Raw genomic sequence first — 20,750 nt, forward strand, 5'->3', positions numbered from 1 at the left:
GGATTTCTGGAGGTACAGAGGTCTGGGTAATGACTTTGGCCTCTACACATGCTTTTCCCGTATAATGTTAAAATCAAGACATTTCACATACAAATCTAAATTTTCGGATTTTCTTTTAAAAACTGGTCATCTATATGGCAATAATGTTAAAGTTGGCTGCCCTCGTTTGGATGGGGGATTTATTAACCTCCTCAGGTCATCAGATTTATTAACTCACTTATCCAAGAAACACCTGTTGAATGTCTGTCTTATGCCTGCAGGCTCCAGGAGGCATTTGGCATGATGGCTTCTGCGTTGGTCTAATTAATCTGGGTAGTTAGAAATGGTTGAAGCAGAATAGAGTGTTTGGTAGAAACAGCTCCCTGGGGACTGAGCTCTTGCTTAAGCAGCAAGAAATCTGGATTTGAGTTCCAGCTAGCTTTGTGGCCTTGTGTAAACCTTGCTGAGCATCACTTTCCGTATCTGCACAAATGAGGCGACTGGAGATAATTGCCGAGGTCTTTCTAGTTCTAATATTTCATTACAGAGCTGTCATTTTGTAAGTCAGGGGAGGCAAAAAGTGCCTACATATTGGGGTGATGAAAAGTTTTGGAAACAGATAGTGGTGATCATTGCACACCATCGTAGATGTACTTCACGCCACTGAATTGTACACTTAAAATGGCAAATTTTATATGTATTTTATCATAAGAAAAAATATTCCTTATTAAAAAAAAAGTATCCACATAGATTTGGACCCAGTCTTCCAAGATTGAGTACTAGCCAGTCAATCTATTAATAGATGAGATTTATGAGACAGCGAGGAGCGGGGGAGTGGCCTAAAACTTGGAGGGCTCTGGCGGGAAGGAGCTCTGGCCTCCATGCCTTCCTCAGCCTCCCTGAGTGGATGCCGTTTCCCTGTCTGCCCCAGCCTTCCTTGTGTCAGGTCCTGGCTGTGGTCCAGGCTGTCCACACCCTCCATCTCTAACTCAAATGAGGAAACAACCCCATCCCCTGTCAACCTGGGCCAAGTTGTAAAAATGTTCTTCTTTCTCTCTTTGCCCCTTCTTTCAGCTGAGATAGGCTGGAGTTCTTAAAACTAAAATTAACTGAGAAATGTTTGCAAAAAGCCAAAATAGTCTGAATTTCAGTTTGCTTCATATTATCACCGCCATGGCTGCCGACATTTATGATAGCTTTTTCATATCAGGAATTTTCCCTGGGGCGGGCCCCCTGGCCGAGTGGCTAAGTTTGCGCACTCTGCTTCGGGGGCCCAGGGTTTGACTGGTTTGGATCCTGGGTGGCGACATGGCACCGTTCATCAGGCCATGCTGGGGTGGCGTCCCACATCGCACAGCCAGAGGCACTCACAACTAGAATATACAACTATGTACTGGGGGGCTTTGGAGAGAAGAAGAAGAAGAAAAAGAAGATTGGCAGCAGATGTTAGCTCAGGTGCCAATCTTTAAAAAAAAAAAAAGGGGGGAATTTTCCCTAATGCAAGGGTTCATTTAATCCTCATAACGACTCCCGAGTACTTTACATTTTAAATCTTCTCAATCATTTGGTTGGAAGTTCGTATTCATTGTTAGGAATTCCAGCCATCAGCCTGGCAGGAGGGCGTCCGCCCGGCTCCTCTCTCCGCCCCCAGCACAGTGCCCTTGCTAAAATTCCACATTGGCATCCCGGTTCCTGTGAGATATGGAGACAGGACCTGATCTGAAAAGGACGCGGCCCTTTGGAGGCCCACAGACATCAACGGCTTTTAGGGGCAGCTTTTCCTCTCAAGAGCCCTTTCCAACTTCTCCATAATTAAAAGACTCGTATCCTTTTCCTCTTCATCTACTCAGCTTCCCGTCTCTGTAAACTGATTCCTGAAAACGAACCCTATGCTGATCCGTTCACACAGGGAATGACTCACGATTCCTCTCCTCGGCCTCCCTCGTGGGGCTGGCCTTGCAGCACTCACAACGCACACTCCCCGCAAATAAGACACCTGCCAACCACCCACACGTAACACATGGAACACATTCCTCTCCTCCTCAAACCACGCTGCTTCGTGTGCCCATCCTTGCCCGGCCCTCCCCGCTCGTGTCCCTCACCACGGCCTCCCGCACCCTCAGAAGAAACCACAGCTTCTATTCTTCTTTTTGCTAGAGACCAATTTTGCCTGTTTAGAGCCTCACCTCGACGGACTTGCCCAGAACGCACTCCTTTGTGTCTAGCTTCGTTGCTTTGCTCACCCTCTGGGAGCATCGTCCACCAGGTCGTGTGCGTCAGTAGTTCTCTCCTTCTCATTGCCGAGTAGTCTTACTGTTTGCATTCATTTCTAAGTTATATTAATAATTCGAATAGTATATGACTACACTTTTTCTTGCAAAAATTTGCAATGTTATAGATAAGAAGTCTAATATCCTAGGAGATAATTCCCGGGGTCTCTTGCTGCAGACCCTTTAGCCTCCTTGCCCTGTGCCCCCACATGCATGGACATGACCCTGCAGAACACACGCACTACTGTTTGTCGTGTTTTAAACAGCAGTATCCCATTACAGGTCTCTCTGCACAACTTGCCTTTTTAATTCAACAGTGAGTCTTGTCGATACAGCCACGTTCGTGCACAGAGATCCACTTCATTTTTAAAACTGCTGCACAGTGTTTCATAATCTAGGTGACCCACATTTTGTTTAGTTATCACTGAGCTCATTTCCAGTTCTTTCCATTTCAACAAATGCTTCAGTAAACGTTTGTCAAGTTTCCTTTTGTGCATCCGTGAGTGTTTCTGTGGGACAGATGTGGAGAAGGGACATGCTGAGTCAGAGTGCAAAGTGACATTTCAACAGACTGGCCGCCGCATCCGTAGCAATTCACAGCCCCCACCCACCCATGCTTAGAGTGTTAGGCAACTTGGAAACCTCTGCTAATCTAAAAAATCTGACCTCATTTTAATTTGTCTTTCATTAATCCTAGAAAGGTTGAGCTTTTCTTCACATAATTACTGGCTGTTTGTGTTTTCTTTCCACTGAAAGGAACTCTTGGCCTGATTCTTCCATTGGCTAATTTTTTCTTTGCTTCATAGCTATATTAGGTTATTAATTATTACTAATAGGTTAGTTTTAATATATATTATTGTTAGTGCCAAGCCTTTGTCTGTTCTGTTTTTGCAACTAAAAAAATCTTTTCTGTTCCTTTTGTGGTACAGAGATTTTAAATTACACCAATCTTTTTTTTTTTTTTTAAGATTTTATTTTCCCTTTTTCTCCCCAAAGCCCCCTGGTACATAGTTGTGAATTTTAAGTTGCGGTTCCTTCTAGTTGTGGCATGTGGGATGCCACCTCAGTGTGGCCTGATGAGCGGTGCCATGTCTGTGCCCAGGATCTGAACTGGTGAAACCCTGGGCCGCCGAAACGGAGCAAGTGAACTTAACCACTCAGCCATGGGGCTGGCCCTACACCAGTGTTAGAGTTATGAATTTGCTTTCTCGGACGCTGTTTAAGAAAGTCTTGTTGACTCCAAGGTCATAAGCACAGGGTTTTATTTCCTTCTGATAGTTTTGTAGTTGACAGGTGGATTTTGATGTGCTGGTGCACATTCTATGAGGCAATTCTACTTTCTTCTGATATTTCAGCAAGGGAACTTAGTCCCATCACTTTGGGCATCTTGCATTTTCGACTGTGCCTTTCACTCTATTTCCAGTTCGGGGGGGTTAAATAAACAATATGAAATTATCCTATTTCGTGTCTTTTGTTTCTTTTTTAATCCACCTTAAATTCTGGTCAGAAAAAAAAGTTTATTCACTCTCAAATATCTTGACGTGCCTAATGGAGATGGGTGCCAGGATGCAGCACGGTCAGACAGACCCCCGACTGCGCAGGGCTGAGCGTGGGGGGAGGACAGGCTTACGGCAAACGACTCAGCCGTGCTGAGGCATCTCCAGACGTCAGCTGAGGGCAAACTGCGCTCGGAGATTCCAAGAAAATCGGCTCGGACGTTTCAATGTTTCATCTTATTGGAAATCCAACGACATCCCCAAGATTTCTGTGAATTCCTTAGGGCTGTTGTCGCCTCTGGCTCTGAGTTTTGTGCACTCAGCTGTCACGCTGTCGCTTCCCCTGACAACTGTCCCCCTCTCTCGGCTCTGCCCTGGCCCGTTGGAACCTGGTTCAGCTCCCTGATTTCCCCCGAAGTCGCTTACTCAGGCTCGTGTTTATGAAACTCCAGCGAGGCTGTGGGGAGACAGGGCGCACACGTAGCAGCCAGACAATCTGAAGTCCAACGCTCATTCGGCCTCCTTGCCACCAGGAGCCAGCACGACTTTCACTGGCCCCCCTCCTTTGGGGGTCTTCTTTCTGCTTCAAGACCCCCCACACCTCTCCCAGTTTCTTGCTGTCCAAGCCCCTCCAGAAGCTCCCTGTACCCCAGTTCATCAGGCAGATCAGTTTCACACAATCAAGAGTTTCACCCTTTTGCAGCACAGAGAAACTGGCAGAGGATTCGGCATTTCAGTCTGTTTTTGCCTCCATAAGTGGAAGGGGCGCATGTAGAGACGGATTTTCCCATTGAAGATTATGCCACCTCTCTGTTAGCAGACACAAGTGGCCATAGGCAGTTTCGGGTTTAAATAACTTTTTTCCCAACAGAGGAGCATAACGGTGGAAGCTAATGCCATGTGGGCAGCCACTGAGGAAGTGGCATTGAATCTGAGATCTGAAGGAGGAGCTGTGGTTATCCAGGGAGGGGTGGGCTGGGAGGGGATGGGGTTCCAGCAGCATGGGCAGCACGTGCAAAGGCCCTGAGGTGAACTCTAGCAAGGCTTACTCAAGAAAATAAGAGAAGATAGCAGGAATGCAGAGTCTGTGGATAAAATGGGGTTAAGATGACTATATTCTAAAGTCAGAGGGGGCGGGGGCAGTGGCAAAACACGACAGCATGTTAAGCAAGTAACAGGTTTTAATTCTACGTTTTAAAAAAGATTGCTCTGCCACAAGGAGATATTACTTCACACCCACTAGGATGGCTATAATAAAAAAGAAAAAAGGATAATAAGTGTTGACAAGGAAGTAGAGAAACTGGAACTCTTGTGCATTGCTGGTGGGAACGTAAAATGGTGCAGCCGGTCTAGCAGCTCCTCAAAACGTTAAGCAGAAAATTACTATGTGAGCAATTCAGCTCCTAGGCGTCCAAGCAAAAGGAGTGAAAACCAGTATTCAAATGAATACACAGTGCTCAAGGCAGCACTATACACAACTGTCAAAAGGTGGCACCAACCCAAACGTCCATCAAATGATGATGGATAAACAAAATGTGGTCTAGCCACACGATGGAATATTATTCAGCCACAAAAAGGAATCAAGTACTGATCTGTGCTATAATATAGATGAACCTCAAACACTTTATGCTGAGTGAAAGAAGCCAGACACAAAAGGTCACATATTGTATTTGTATGAAATATCCAGATTAGGTAAATCCATAGAGACAGAAAGCAGATTGGTGGTTTCTGGGGGTTAGGGAAAAGGGGGAAACAGGGATTGATGACCTCATGGGGACAGAGTTTCCCTTTGGGGTGGCAAAAGTGCTTCGGGACTAAGTGGATGTGATGGTTACATCATATTTTGAATGTCCTAAATGCCCCTGAATTGTATATTTGAAAATGGCTAATTTTATGGCTCATGACATTCACGTCGATAAAAATAAGATTCCTCGGACCTCCACGTGGAGAATGAATTGGAGGGGACAAGAATGGAAAGGGGGGAGCAACGGGAAGCTGTGGCAGTGGTCCAGGAGAGAAATGACAGCAGCTTGGGGGAGGGGCCATGGGCCTCTGGTGCTGGAATTGCCTGGGAAATACCCGTCACCCAGGCGACTGGACAGGGCTCAGAACTTTAGGACAAAGAGAGAAGAACATGGTGGCTTGGAGGACCGTCTCAGGAGGAGCTTCTACAGCTTCCAGCTGAAGTCACAGCAAAGGCTGAGCTCATCAGGGGGAGGGCAGGAAGCACGAGGCAAAGGGACAGCAGGAGGAGGCCGGGGTGAGGGCTCCAGTGAGTAGTACGATTTTAAATATCCGTCCAGAAAGACAGAGGCGCACCTCACGGTAATCTGAGGGGAAGGGAAGGGTAAGGAAGGCTTGTGTTTGTCGGCGAGGGGACATCTGAGTGTGCTCTAGGCTCACACAGGAGGAGCCACTGAGGGGGGACAGGGACTGAGGATACCACCTTTGACGGAGCTAGATCAAGAGGATATGGCCTGGCCTGGGAAGGAGCAGGAACATGCCTTCCTCTGAGAACAGAGAGGGGAGGATGTCTGAGAGCGACTCTGATGGGAAAGGTACTACGGTTGTGGCACTTCTGCCCACGTGAGGGGAGAACGTGAGAGGGGCTGCAGAACGTGGGGGCGTTAGAACAGGTCTTGCGGAGAATGTAGTACTAGAGAGGAAACTGGGCCGCACGAAGGATGGCCAAGGAGCCCTGAGAGTCAGGAACGCACCTGTGTAGGGGAGCCAAGCTTCTTGTTATGTAATTTTTTTTTTTTTTTCCCGAAAGCACTAGGCCAAAGTAAGAACTAAGGCAGTAATCCTGGTGGGTATATTGTTACAGAAAACACTTTCATCAATCAGCACCCAGAAATAGGATGGGAATAGCGCGAATGAAATTCAAGTAGCCTTCTGAGAAGGAGGATTTGAAAACCTTCCATGTGTAAGCTCCTTCTTCAAAAGAAATGCTATTTAAAACCATATCGGATAAGTAAGTACATATTTAAGTTAGCCAGCAGGAATTATTTTTGCACTTAAATATGTGTATATGTCATATAAATTATTATAATAAAATATAGGTAGCATTTTAAAGGCCTATATACTGAAATTGTATGTTTTAGGAAGTTGTTGAGAATTTTTATATCAGAGATAACATTAAAAAGCTCCCAAACATGTAACAGTGGACTAACGGTTAGTACAAAATACTAAAAGCTGTTGTACTACTTGATTAAGCAAATATTTTGGAGAAATCAACTTGCTTCATCTCCTACTTTGAATACTAGACGTATTATTATAGGTTGTAACCAATTAACTATGGCTTCAGTTGACAGTCTAGAAATTTACTTTTTCCAACAAACACTTAAGGCCTTGCAAGTACAGGGCATCGGGCCATGAACACTACAGAGAGGAAGAAGAAATGGTCCCTGCCATTAGAAAGCTCAAGTTGGGTTCAGGCTCTACAGAAGCCATGGGAGGGGCCGGCCCGGTGGCACAGCAGTTAAGTGTACATGCTCTGCTTTGGCGGCCCGGGGTTTGCTGGTTCGGATCCTGGGTGCAGACATGGCACCCCTTGGCAAGCCATGCTGTGGCAGGCATCCCACATATAAAGCAGAAGAAGATGGGCACAGATGTTAGCTCAGGGCCAGTCTTCCTCAGCAAAAAGAGGAGGATTGGCAGCAGATGTTAGCTCACGGCTAATCTTCCTCAAAAAAAAGAAAAAAAAGTAGTTCATGTGAAAATGCAGCTAACATCCACACCAAGATGAACTAGGAGCTCCTGAGCACAGAAGGCAGAGCTTTAGAAGACCCCAGGGACCAGAGCTCACTTGTCACCAGGCAGAGGAATGCGTGGTGGGGTCCTCAAGGAGCCTGGCCATGGAAGAGGTTGTATTTGAATTGAAACTTTCCGGGGTGAGAGGAGCAGGTATTTCTCTTAAGAGCAGAAGAGAACATACAAGTAGACCAAAAAGCAAGAACCTTCAGCCGTGAGAAAGAAGGAAATCCTGCAGTTTGCGACAACATGGGTGGACCTTGAGGGTATCCTGCTAAGTGAAAAAGCCAGACAGACAAAGACAGATACTGCATGGTACCACTGATGTATGGAATCTGAGAAGAAAAAAAAAAAGTCAAACTCATAGAAATAGAGAGTGGAAAAGTGGCCGCCAGGCTCTGGGCGGTGGGGAAATAGGGAGAGGCTGGTAAAGGGCACAGATTTTCAGCTCTAAGATGAGGAAAGTCTGAGGATCTAATGTATGACATGGTGACTACAGTTGATGACACTGTATTGTACAACTGGAATTTGCTATGAGAGTAGAACTTACACGCTCTCACCAAAAATAAATAAATAAAAAAAAGTGAGGTGATGGTGTGTTAACTAAATGGGGGAATCTTTTCATGACAAATACATCTCTCAAATCACCGTGATGTACACTTCAAATATCTTACAATTTCATGTCAATTATACCTCAATAAAGCTGGAAAAAAATAAAAACCACACACACAAAGCCTGAGCAAAGACACATATCACATCAAGAAAGTCAGAAGGTGTTTGGTCAGTCGACTTGTTGGCTGGAGCACAGCAGGTGCACCAAGGAGCAGGAAGAGGCTCTGAATTTAAGCAGAGAAGGAACTGTGGAGCCTGCCACCAAGAGGATTAGGAGGTAAAGAGGCAAGACTTAGAGCTCGTGTATGGTGTTGACGGATCAGACCTAAATCATGTTAAATGTCAGCACATGAAGAGACCTCGCCACAACCCTGGGCAGTGAGCAAGCGCTCAGTGTGAGTCAGTCATCAGCAGTTATGGGCTGATGTGTGCAGGATGAACTCGACAACTCTAGCCACCTTACGCCAAACGTAGCGAACAGTGACTCTTCATCCCTTATCTCCTACCAAAACCGTCCGCACTTCAGTCTCCGCAGCACAGCAAGTGATACCACAAATGATGTAATTTTCCAAGTCAGGGACCCCTCCCTTCTCACTGCACTCCATACCCAACCAAGCCCTACGGTTTCTGCTTCCAAGATGTATTTTCCATCATTCCACTTTCCTCCATCGTTTCTGCCATCATCTTGCATTTCTTACCCAGACTTCTGTACGGGTTTCCTATCCATATCTCCATTTCTGCTACTCCAGGTCGAAAATATTCAACTCAGAATGACCTTCCAAAACTACAGGCTAGATAGCCTCTCTCTCTCCTCTCTTCAAAGATCCTATTACCTTCCACTTACTTCACCCTTTGCCTTCTGTGGCCTGCAGGACCCCATCTTCCTATCCTTCATTCTCATCACACCCACTCTCTTCGTGCTGGCCAATGCTCTAGACATGCTGCTCACGCCTGTCTCAGACCCACTGCGTGTTCCATTCCCTCAGCCTGAAATGTTAGCCTACGCCCATCCCTCTGCCCTCCTGGCTGGCTCCTTCTCATTCTTCAGTAGCAGCTTCAACATCACCCTCTCAGTGGCTTCCCGTGAGCATCTACTCTAACGCAGCCTCCTTCCCTGCCCACGGGTTATTCTGCCCATTGCCCTTCCGCTGCCTTCACAGCAAACGGCCCTCTTTGAAATTATACTTAGATTTTTGTATTTGTGTGTTTAATGCTTATACTGAATGCTTTCAAGTTTAGGTATTAAAGTGCCAACTCAAATGGTCTTGTGCAAATAAGGACTTTTTGTTATCTCCCCAGTGGGAATCCTGAGGGAGGATGGGGTTCAGAGCTGGCTGAGCCAGCAGTTTGTGATGTCCTGTCCTTTCATGCTCTCCACCAGACTGTCCACAGCATCGTGCTGCCTATTGGACTGGATGTTACCTGCTGATTTCTTCACATTTACTAGGAGACAGGAAGTCTCTCCCTGCAACCAAAGATCTTTCAGTCACATTGGACTAGACTAGGTCACATGTGCTGCTCCCTGTTACCAGGAGGCATGCCTTATGCTGGCTGCCTTGAGTCTGAGCTTCTGACCAAATAAGGAGGAGTTATTATGATTGTCTTAGGATTAATGAGAAATCCAACTCTAAGACCGAGGTCAACTCCTGGAATCAGAGTCATTGCTACACAACAGGGGAGGACTGGGATAAGCCCTCGGGAGGCCCCCATTATCCACTTACATCTCTCCATTCAGAAGAGAAGAGGCCTCATTCTGCTTAACGCATTCCTCTTCACTCAGCTCCTAGCATAGCGCCTGACACATACGGAAGCCCAAGGAATGTTTGCTGAATTAATGAAGAATTGGGCGAGAGAGTCGAGGAACCAGTCTAGAGGTCATTGATTCGGTGGAAGTACATAGATGGCTCACAAACCAGTCACAAAAAAGGAAAGAGAGAGATGAATGCAAGTGGTACTGTTTACTCAGAGACTGTGGATTTGGCCATTGACCAGACGTGAAATGAGAGAGCGAGAAGGAAGTGCAACAGTCTGAGCCTGGGATCACATGCTGGGTTTAGCCCCCAGGCCTCCTTGCTTCAGCTCAGTGCCCTACCATCCCAAGCAGGAAGGGAAGAAGGGGCCAGGGGCAGAACTGTCAGGCACACATCCTCAAACGGGGGACATAATGGATTCTCGGGGGAGGAGAGGAAATCAGACATTACAGCGGCTTGGAGCCCTCAAAGCTCCACTTGGGCCAACAAAAGCTTGTTAGGGTGAGCTTAAATTAAATAAAAAACTTTTCCTTAGGAGGGGGGCAGTAATGAATTTTCAAAAAGGTTAAGAACACTAATTAAGGGATGGAGAGACCCTATTGAGGAGTCTAGGACGGATAAGAGAGGCCGAAGGAACGCCTAAGAACATCTCAGACGTGTACACATCTACATATATGCCTCCATGTGACACAGACACACACGCACCCCTCAGCTACTAAACAGACCGTCTCATACAGTTATGACAGGCATAGAAACATACCTTTCAACTTAAGATTCTTTTCTACTGAAAAATTAGAAATATTCTGAATATGGCATTGTAGTTCAGCCAGGAAAATCACCCCTCCTCTGCTCAGATACAGACCAAGGAGAACACAGATGAGTCTGAGCTGGTCTGTTTTGATTTTATTATTCTGCCAGATATACATTTTTTAAAAATGTAATCATTAGAGCAGTCCATTGCCACAGGAAAATGAGCTTAAGTGATCTTCCAGAATTGCTTTCCACATACCAGTCACTCTGACATGCAAAATAAACCTGTCTGAGTAAATCTGACCAAGTTTTTCTAATAAAAACATTGATGAAGTTCAGTTGAGCATTCAAAACAAATCAAGAGGAAGAGGAAGAAAGAAAAACTACATCTTCCAAAATTTCTAAAGTAAATGGATCTGAGGAGCAGACAAAGGCACACCACGAGAACGGGCGTGCGTCCGAACTCTGTGTTGTTTGAGCCACAAACAGGACATTTCCTTTCCTAGTCAAGTAAAGCAACCTGGGACACCCTCAGCTTCTGATGCTCGTCCGCACTGATGAGCGATGGTGGCTGGGGGGAGTAAGCGGGCATGGTGGAAGAGAAGGGCCAATATGGGTCACCGCGATGACAAGTCTCCAAGAGCAACTTTTCCCTTTCAACAACAGAGAACATGAAAAACAACGTCTACTCAACATTATATGCAACGCCTGAGGAAGACAAAAGGGAACTTGGAAGGTCAAAGCTTCATAACGCTGTGCGGCATCTTCTACAGCAGCTTCTCATTCAGGGGAGACACTTACCCCAAAGACACGAACGCACTTCCGTCACCGTCTGAGTCGGCTGTACACATTTCATTTCTTTAGCTCTGAGTTTTCTGATTCTTTCTTGAAAACACCAAGGTCCCCCCCATCAAGCAGCTAGTGTCCTGACGCAAAGGTTCTCAACTTTAGAAAGCTCTCATGGAGAGACGTAGCTCTCTGGGAAGACAGGAACGTCATCCATTCTCTCCAGCAGTTAGAGAATAACCATTTATTTATTATTAACGACAGGAATTAAGATGCTCAGGAAGGGGGAGCTGTGTTCCACACATTTTTTTAACCTTTGCTTTTAATTTTATGCCATTATATTCTTAAATTGCTTCACACAGCCCAGACGGTCCTGCAGCCCGACGCTGACCGTGGCCTCGACGAGAACCTACTTCCAGTTTGACAGCCAATCTGCTAGGTGACAACGTGAATGTAATCTGCCTTGAGGGACAAGAAGTGGTACATGAACAAATCACCATAACCACCAGACTGGCCGTTCATACAGTTTATTTCACTAGACTGCGATTTTATACACAGTATGAAGGGGTTTCCTGACAGCACACAGCTTACTTTCTGCACTGCTGAAGAACCAGTTTTTTTACATTGTATTATAGTACCCTATCATTAAAACATTATTCAGTGAATTTTTTCCAACTACATATAAACGGAGATTTACCACACACACGGTGCAAGAATGTCTTATAACATATTTGAATCACAAAATGCGAATCTAACATACGCCACTGTAATTAGAACACTACTGTAAAATTACGATGCCCCATGTTACACTTGCCAGGTTAGATTAATTTCTGTATACATCACAAAGCAGTTTGGTGGATAACTTCTGATAATGGGCAGCAGCTTTTAACTATGATTTCAAGAGAAATCTTTTAAGAATCAGAATTCTGAATTTTAAAAACTTCTTCCTTTATGTGTTCAGTATTCTCAGAATCAAAATGGGACATTTTTAAATTTATAGTCTCTAAAACAGAAGAATAAATTCAACCCTCCCTTAGCAGAAAGGCTGGGTTGTAATAATAGGCTTCGTAGAAACCTACAAAAAGCATTGCATTGTATGGGGAGTGGAAATGAGTTAAAAAAAAAAACACCATAAAATTTCTTTAAAAGCTTCTTGGATTCCTCTGGCCCTCCCCACCTCTGTCACACAGAGAAAGAAGACTGCATTACAAGGGACGATGTTTCCACGAAATGACGTTCTAAAGAAAATGTATGTAAACAAGGCAGAGAGAAAGATGTCTTCATTTTCCCATTTTGTGGAGCGGGGCGGTGGGATGACATCAGTTAAAAAAGAAATAGAACTCCTTAATCAAAGAACCACTTTATTACACACAAAACAGCTTGGGATAATTGCTGGAAATTTCTCATGTGTTTCCTTTTCTTTCCCCCAAAGTTTGAGAATGTTTGAAAGTTCAATAAATAGTAGAAAAATAATCCTTTACTTAGAAATTTTGAGATGCATCATTTAGAGCTTAACATGAGTTCCCTACAGCAATTGTGGTACCCAGGTCCCACTGAGGAACAAAGTGATGTCTGGAGAGCCCACGCTTCTTCTGGATGCGACACGTTCCCGGTCTCCGGGGGAGATTTTTCTCTCTTCCAGTTAAGGAGAGCTCAAGGCTTCTGGCTCCGCAGAACATTCCTCTGGCTCAGCTGAACGAAGCTTCCCAATGTTTCATTTACAGGTCTCGTCTCCGTGTTTGGAGGTTTGCCTTCTGTTCCATTCCGTTAGCGTCATGGCAGGTTCATTAATCAGGCTTATTTCCCCTCCATCTCAGAACCAGCCTCGCATCTTCACAGATGCGATTTTGTTGTCGTCGCTCTTGTTCTGAAACATGGCAGCAGGCAGAAAACGAGTGAACCGACGCTGGAGAAAGCACAAACACCAGGGGTCTCTTGCTGTGGATTTGATGCCGGCTCTCTTTGCCTCCAGAACGTTCTGGGTCTCCCAGCTCCCGTCTTCTCCGGGGGGACGAGGAGACCGTCAGCACTCCGCATCGACAGTGTGTACTGTCACGGCTGCCTGGAGGTGGTGGCTGTGATGCAGCGTGGGGTGATGCAGGCGGCAGTGGTGGGACTTGTGACTCAGGAGGGCGGCAGTCTGCGGGGGGGTGTCCAGGTCCAGATCCTCGTCGTGGTTTCCCACATCGACGCCCGCCGACAGGGGGTCGTTGTTGCATGGGGGATTTTCGCTGTCTTCCTGTGGGCTCATGGTGCTGTAACCTAGAAAATGAACAGAACAGGCAGCTGAGGGCTTCCAGGCGCAGGCAGGAGACGTCACTGAAGATTTCTAGGGCACTGGGAGGCGCTCCTGTCTGTGCTACGTCAGTGCGGACCGTCAGCAGACGCTGGACGGACTTATTTTTAACGAGATCTTCTAACTGCATTTTTCTTAGAACAGTTACACAATAAATACATTTTAGATGACTGAGAAAGCATAGATAAGAAAAAAAAAAAAAAAGAACGCTTTCCCCAAACCTCCAAATTAACAAAACAAAAATTAAAATCACCTCACATCCCATCTGGTCCACAGATACCCAGCACTGACTTGTGGGCAACTATCCTCTTACACTTTTCCTCGAGATAAGATTAAGACTGTTTTTCATTTTAAAGAAAAAAAAAAAAAGGCAGTTTTAAGAAAAACATCCTAACAGGACTCAGATCAGTCAGGGGCTGGTGGGAAAGCTGGGCTGCAAAATGCCCAAGTGTGATGCCACAGCAAGACAACAGCGACGACCTGCACACCTGCTCCCCAGCAGGCACTGGCCTCCAGCAATTCCTGCCTACCCATGAGGCATGCGTTCTAGCATCCATTTTACAGGCGAGGGACGTGATGATCAGAGACATCAACGAACTCGTCTAAAGTTCCAGGACCCAGTGAAACGCTACCTCCACACACACACACACCCACAGCAACTGGTAGAAGCATCAACCGTTCTCTGAGTAAGCTGGCTCACTGTATTTAAAGATTAATTTCTTTTGGTATTCTAAGTAATAGATGTTTCAAAAGAAAATGCCCTTGCTGATCAAAGGATTCCATTCCACGAACCCTGGCATGTTTTTAAATATTGCAAAAATCCCCTTCTAAAATTTTGAGAAGTGACAGCTCATTAATATTTCCGCTGCATCTACAGTTAGCATCAATCAGCACTCAGCCGTGAGGAGCGCGAGTCACATTTGCGGCTGCAGAATTGATGCGCTTGCATACAGCCAAGCAGGAATGGTTTGTGGTTGAAAATCTATGTTCTGTGCAAAAGGAGAAAGGCAATTCTCTGTCCTCAATGAATCATTTCTCAAATGACAGGATTATTTCAGTCAGTCCAACTCAACACGTATTTCTTGGGCACATACTATGGACCCGACACTGTGTTGGGCATCACAGCAGACGTCAGGACGAAAACCTGGTCCCTGCACAAAGGAGCTGAAAGGCTAGTGCTTGAGAAATAAAACAAGGACAAGCACAACTCAATTCAATTATTCATTTACTGAAGACGGTTTTGGGGCTGGAGGCAGAGACTATGAAACATGGATAAGAGATGGCTCTTTTCCTCAAGGATTTCACAACCGAGTATGAAACAGATATTCATGAAGCTGGGTTCACTCTAATGCAGATAATGGTAAATGCTATAATGGCAATCCAGAAGAGGGAGCAACTAATTCTGACTGGGGGAATTGGAAAGCATCACAGAAGAAGGCATATTTTAGTCGGGCTTCAGTGGATGAATAGGAGTTTGCTAAGTGACTATGAGCAAGGGAACAGGTGAGCAGAGCCCCACGGGGTGCAAGTGAGGCCGTCCTGTACCCCATGGCCACGAGGAGTGCGAGCAGTAGCTGAGAACAGGGCAGGTGGAAGGTGGAAAGGTCAGGTCAGAAAGCCACAGCAAAGCGTAGAAAAGGGAGAGAGATTTTGAGTAGACTGAAAAAAAAATGCATGATCATTTCTGTGTTTTAAAGAGTTCTGGTAGCAATTTGGAAGATGAATAAAAAGGAGAGGAAGGGGGCAGTTAGGTTATTGCAACAGCCCAGACGAGAGATGGAGAATTAAGACTAAGGGTACGGGATCGGACAGACTGAAATGCTACCTCGGGGTGGAAACAATAGAAGCTGGTTAGCAGCTGGGGGTTGCGGGGGGTGAGGGGTGGTTAAAGGGGACAGCAGCTTGAGTCAGGACGGTAAGAGATGGAGACTTGGAGATCCCGAGTCCCGGGGAAGAAAATGAACATTTTTGGGGGGCACATCTTGATTTTGAGAGTCTGTGCCTCACATACGTGATGTCACGAGAGTCAGGGTGGAAGCGGGAGGTCACCGATGTGTGTCTATCATTCTTGATGCCCTCTGGTGCCAGGGGCCAGGCTGGCGGCTCAACAGAAAGAGGGGTAAGGGGAGGCCCAGCTCCTGAGAAGCCCAGTCAGGATGGGGAAAGACACCGGAAGGACCAGCAAAGCAGGTTAATGCAGCTGAGGACACCTGAGGAGGTGACCCTTCAGGCAGCCCGGAGGGGAGAGAAGGGCTTCATCAGGTAGAGAGGAGTAGAGAGGTGCTGCGGGTGGAGAGGCGAGCACAGACACAGCAGCCTGGAAGATGCCAGCGCATCTCGGGAAGGGTGACAAGCTCGATGGGTAAGAGGAAGAAGCAGGAGATGCGGCTGGAGATGCAGTGGGACAGGCAGGGTCAGACCAGATCAAGAAGGCTGTCAAAGCAATGAGCTAGGATTTAGTGACAGTCAAGGGCAGGTGGGGTGGGTGGGTGGCAGTGACATGATGTGTGCTTTAAGAGGATCTCTTGGGGCAATGAGGAGGCTGGACAAGGAAGGAGGGATCAGAGGCTCAGAGGACAGGGGGCGGGGGCCTGGGGCCTGAGGAGATGGCAAGGACCTGAAGTAGGATGGGAGCAGCGTTTGACTGGAGCAAGCAGCTGGCTTCAAGAGGCTGTTCCAGTGCACAGTAGGCTGGATCCGGTGACCAAACGGCTTTGTCTGGGGAAGATGCCAGGAGGACTGCCATCCTCGGGTAAGGTCAAGGTTTCCCGGTTCAGAAGCTGGGCAAACAGTGATGCCTTTACCCAAGATTAAGAGATCAGGAGCCAGAATGAGTCTCTCCGCTTTGGCAGCACCAAGCCTAGAATGTGCTGTAGGCTCCATCTCAGCTACAAAGTGCTATGGATGCTGAAACCACCTTATGCTCCACACGTACGGGACTAAAGAAGAAAACACGGCTTTAGAAAAAACCTCTGTGCCTGTGTTGATTATTTTCAGTTAACTTTTAGTGTTAGGCTGTCTCCATCTTGTCTCCAAATACTCCTGGATGGCTTCCTATCTCTGCTCATTTACAAGCACCCACAGTAACTGATAATTCACTTTCACATTCACAGCGTAAAATGCACGGCGGTCCTTCTGCCCGGCTCACCCTCCCACTTTCCCGCATCTTGCTGTTGTGCTTTGTGCCTCAGTCTGAAGGTCTTCTCTGGGAAGCCGTCCCAACCACCCCCGCCCCCCGGCTCTGCCAACCCACACGGGTCTGGTGCCTCTTCTATGAGTTCGAACGGCTTTCTCTGCACATCTCTGTCTTAGATTTTGCTGTATTACAATAAAATATAGGGCTGTCTTGCCCATTAGCAAATTCTTTCTTAAAGCACAAGGACTTATTTACCTCAGTCCTCCTAGTATTCAACACAATCCGTCACGCAAAGGAGGTATTAATTAAAAAAAACTCACCTACTCTATTCCCAAAGCTGGCCCGAGTGAATTTGCTTAGTTATCTGTGTTCTGTCTGCTGTCATTCACCCGAGCATTCACTGGGCCCTGCCCAGGGGTTCTGAGTCCAAGGATGCTCTGAACCCGGCTGCTTGCAGGCCCAGGGTTGGTGATGGTGCAGCTGTCCCCGAGGCAACGGAGGGCACCCCCATTTCTCCTGATGTGTTCAGATAAGAACCCTCAGCAGGGGCCCTTCCAAAGGGAACCCCTGGGTCTGGGGCCATTTTGTATAATTTCTCAGTGTGATACTATTGCTCAACCCCTCGGTAACTTACTCAGGCCTCCTCTTATCTCAGTAATTAATGAAAATCTGGAGGGAGGAAGCAGAAAGCTGTGAAGCAGCAGGAGAAAGCCAGACACATGCTCTCCCTTCGCAAATTAATGGAGTGTTTACTCAGTGCCAGGCAGTTCTGAGTGCTGGCAGCAGTGACGAAGACAGGCTGGTCTCTGACTCACGGAGGAGAAAGCGCTATTTAAAACACAAAGGATATTCACAGGCACTTTCAAAGGAAAAATAACTTTACTATTCAAAGTGGATGCAGAAAAGTCTATGCAAAGAGGATCTTGAGTGAGAAACAGGCTTGAGGAAGGAGACCAGGCCCCCATTAAGAATGGAAGAGTACTCTAGGCTTCTGCTTCTGTTTTTATCTGATGGCTCCTAAGAAGCGTTCTGCATGGTTAGGGACATTGGGTCCCGCGGGGGACTCACCACCTTGTGGTCACAGAGAGTAACTGCAGGAGAGTATCCGGGCATCTCTGGAAAGTGGTCCTGGGCTGCGCTACCAGCTTCAGACCAGGTTTTCAAGGTTCAGCATTTGCCTTGAGTCTTTTGGAATATGCTTCGCTAGGAGGAATTTTCCTTTCACAAGGAAAAAATGTTGCTTAACACACACTTGCGTGAAGTTTCCAATGTGATGGTAACCAAAACACAGATTCACAGGAACAAATATATATTGGTGGTTTTTAACTTAAAAATAAGCCAGTTGATGATGAGATAGAACATGATATTTTCAAGAGAAATAATGGGCAAAGCAGATGTATAATTACAAGCACAGACAGGTGCTAGCTGTTTCTAAGCTCCCCTGCGAGGGTAACAGTTAATAGTTGAGCTCTGAAAACAGTCATTCCAAGTGGTCCCAGAATAGTGACAGAATGATTCTACTTTTCAAAAAGGATTCTTATTTTGAGCAGTTTTTTTCAACAAACAAATTAAAATTAGATTCATTTGAAATACAAAACTCTGTTGGCCACATGAAATACTTCTAAATAAAAATGCAGCCTGAAATCTCCAAATTTAGCTTGTTAACAGTCGGCTTCAATTCCAGGAATATCACAGCTCTGAACCATACCACAAGTCTAGTCTGCTCAGTACAAACTTATACATTTATATTTTTAATTCTTTTGAGTTTCCTTTTGTGTATCAGATCCAAGGACTCATGTGGAAATATGCTCTCCGGTAGCACAGAGCATGTGCTGTGACCCTACCAGCTCAAGGGTCGGCACCAGCGCCACCTCCCCACTGGCGTCGTCCATGATTTACTTGCAGATAAACTTGAACTCTCTCCCCAACTTCTTTGTCCCCTCTTTTAAGGAAGCTGTCACAGGCAGCCTTTCATCAGTCTTATGAATGCATGCCTTTGTTTACAGGTTCCTCCCAGATTGTAAATTCCCTGAGGGCAGAGTCGGCATGGAGGCGGGAGGGCCACCCTGAGCTCCTCCCTGCCATATGTGATTTCACTTCACCCTCACGACAGCTTTACCAGGTAGGAATTTCTAATCTCGTTTTAATAATTAGGAAGCTGAGGTCCAAAGTAGCTTCACTAAGTCTCAGCTTGCAGAGAGGGAGAGAGGCGGGATGCTAGGCGACCTCTCCCTGACCCTTTCTGATAAGCAATCTGCTGCCTCAGAGATGCTGTCCGTCCTTCTCCAGCTCCCTCCCTGTGCCCAGCAAACAGCAGACGCCCAGTCCCCTCACGAAACAGGAGATGAGCAAGAGGCATGCAGACAGAACAATCAGATTAGATCTTTGTTTTCATGTGTACCCATGGCTTATCCTCCAGGCATTACAGGGACATTAACCGGATGCTGCCAATTGTAGTGACCCGCCGTGCAGGTGCACAGATGTGACAACATGCAGTTAAATGCAACCGATTCTGTGGTGCATTTGGAATTTTGTCAAATGTCACTGTCTTCCAGTTCTTTTGGTGGTGCATTCTGTCTGCATGAGAAACTATTTTTCATTCCTTGGGGATAACAGGGATCCAATTATTGTGAAAAATGAAAGAAAGCAAGCCCTTAGCTAGAAGCCCTGGCTTTCAGATACTGATGCTGCTGCTCTCCTCCTTTTATCTCAGCTGTTGCTTCATCTGCCATTTTACTAAGACGACGGGACTGCTAATGGAACAGCATAACCTTGCTCAGAATTCCAGCTTTGTGTTCAAGCAATTTCTGGGGCGGGGGGGGGGGAATGGACGAGAAAGGATTCAGAATTTCTGCTGAATAAGAAATTATTTCTGTTGAACTTTAGTAGCCTCAAACCTGTTTTATTATTCAAAGGAGAAGAGCCACAGAACTGCCTGGCAGAACGAATTTATGCAGGTTCAAAGGTTTTCAGGGAAAAAAGGCAGAAAGTCAAAGAAACTGAAAAATTTAAGTTGTGCTTTGCCTCTCCATAGAAACCCAGAGTTTCTATTTAGTTGGTGGGAACAATGTCATTCAAAGCCCAAATTAAGAGTCTCCAACTTACAAACCAGAGCTTTGGCTTCTCCTATTTTCCAAAGGGCGTTGGAATCTCCAGCTGTCGTGTAAAAGGCAGTCGTGGCTGCTCTGCTGAATATCTACTCCTAAATTTTTTAGCACAGGTGTGGGAGCACACTGTTTGAAGACATTTTTTTTTTTTTCCAGGGTAGATGTGGAGAAAGCAGAGTCAAAAAGGCATAGATGCATTATATATGCATTAAAAAAAACCCTGATTCTGGGAAGAAAATAAAGATTTCTGGAAAATTAAACAGCTCTATGAAAAATAAAAAGGTTTTACCATCATAGGAAAGTCCTTCCGCTCCTGACATGTTTTCGTGGGACTGTGGCAGGGGCGCTCAGAGAGCAGGATTCACCTGCCGTTCTCCATGACAACAAGCCACACAATGCTGAGAAGGCGAGAAGGCACGTGGCGGCCAGGTCTTCAGCAGCACATATGGACTTTATAATCTGTAGCTCAGTTAGCACTCGGCGCCTCTTCACAGCTAAGCCCCGACCCTTTGTGATCACCTCACAGGCACTTTACACAACTCCACAACTTTGTACACCCTGGTCCCTTTGCCCCTAACTCTTCTTCAACTTTCCTTCAAGCCTCAGTACAAACGTTGTCCCTTTGGTGAGGACTTCTCTGAGCCTCCCAGGTAAGGCTGGAGGTCACGGCCACGGAATGCCAGAGGGCAGCATGGACTCTCGTGTGCCCCAAGAGTATGTGACTAAGAGAGCCCGTAACAATGCTGGGGTCTGCCAACGAACATCACCCGGTGCTAGGACCCATGAGGATGCCAACCTCCTGAGAGTCACGTGG

The 20,750-nt window shown here is 46.3% G+C and overlaps 1 protein-coding gene and 1 long non-coding RNA gene across 3 annotated transcripts in view; one reads left to right on the forward strand and one right to left on the reverse strand.

Moving 5' to 3' along the window:
* The first annotated feature begins 5,861 nt into the window (after positions 1-5,861).
* Positions 5,862-20,232, forward strand: LOC139079091 (uncharacterized). Its single transcript, XR_011532395.1, has 3 exons — positions 5,862-6,070; positions 18,836-18,951; positions 19,543-20,232. It is a non-coding gene; the product is annotated as an uncharacterized lncRNA (long non-coding RNA).
* The window catches only part of CACHD1 (cache domain containing 1), a 197,333-nt gene continuing 188,491 nt past the window's right edge, over positions 11,909-20,750 (reverse strand). For both annotated transcript variants that reach the window (XM_070592063.1, XM_070592064.1), the window contains one exon: positions 11,909-13,659. In XM_070592063.1, coding sequence (XP_070448164.1) covers positions 13,421-13,659 — 239 coding nt within the window. In that variant the 3' untranslated portion in view covers positions 11,909-13,420. The remainder of the gene's footprint in view (positions 13,660-20,750) is intronic.

This window comes from Equus przewalskii, chromosome 24 (assembly GCF_037783145.1).
Source record: "Equus przewalskii isolate Varuska chromosome 24, EquPr2, whole genome shotgun sequence".
NCBI classification, from domain to species: domain Eukaryota; kingdom Metazoa; phylum Chordata; class Mammalia; order Perissodactyla; family Equidae; genus Equus; species Equus przewalskii.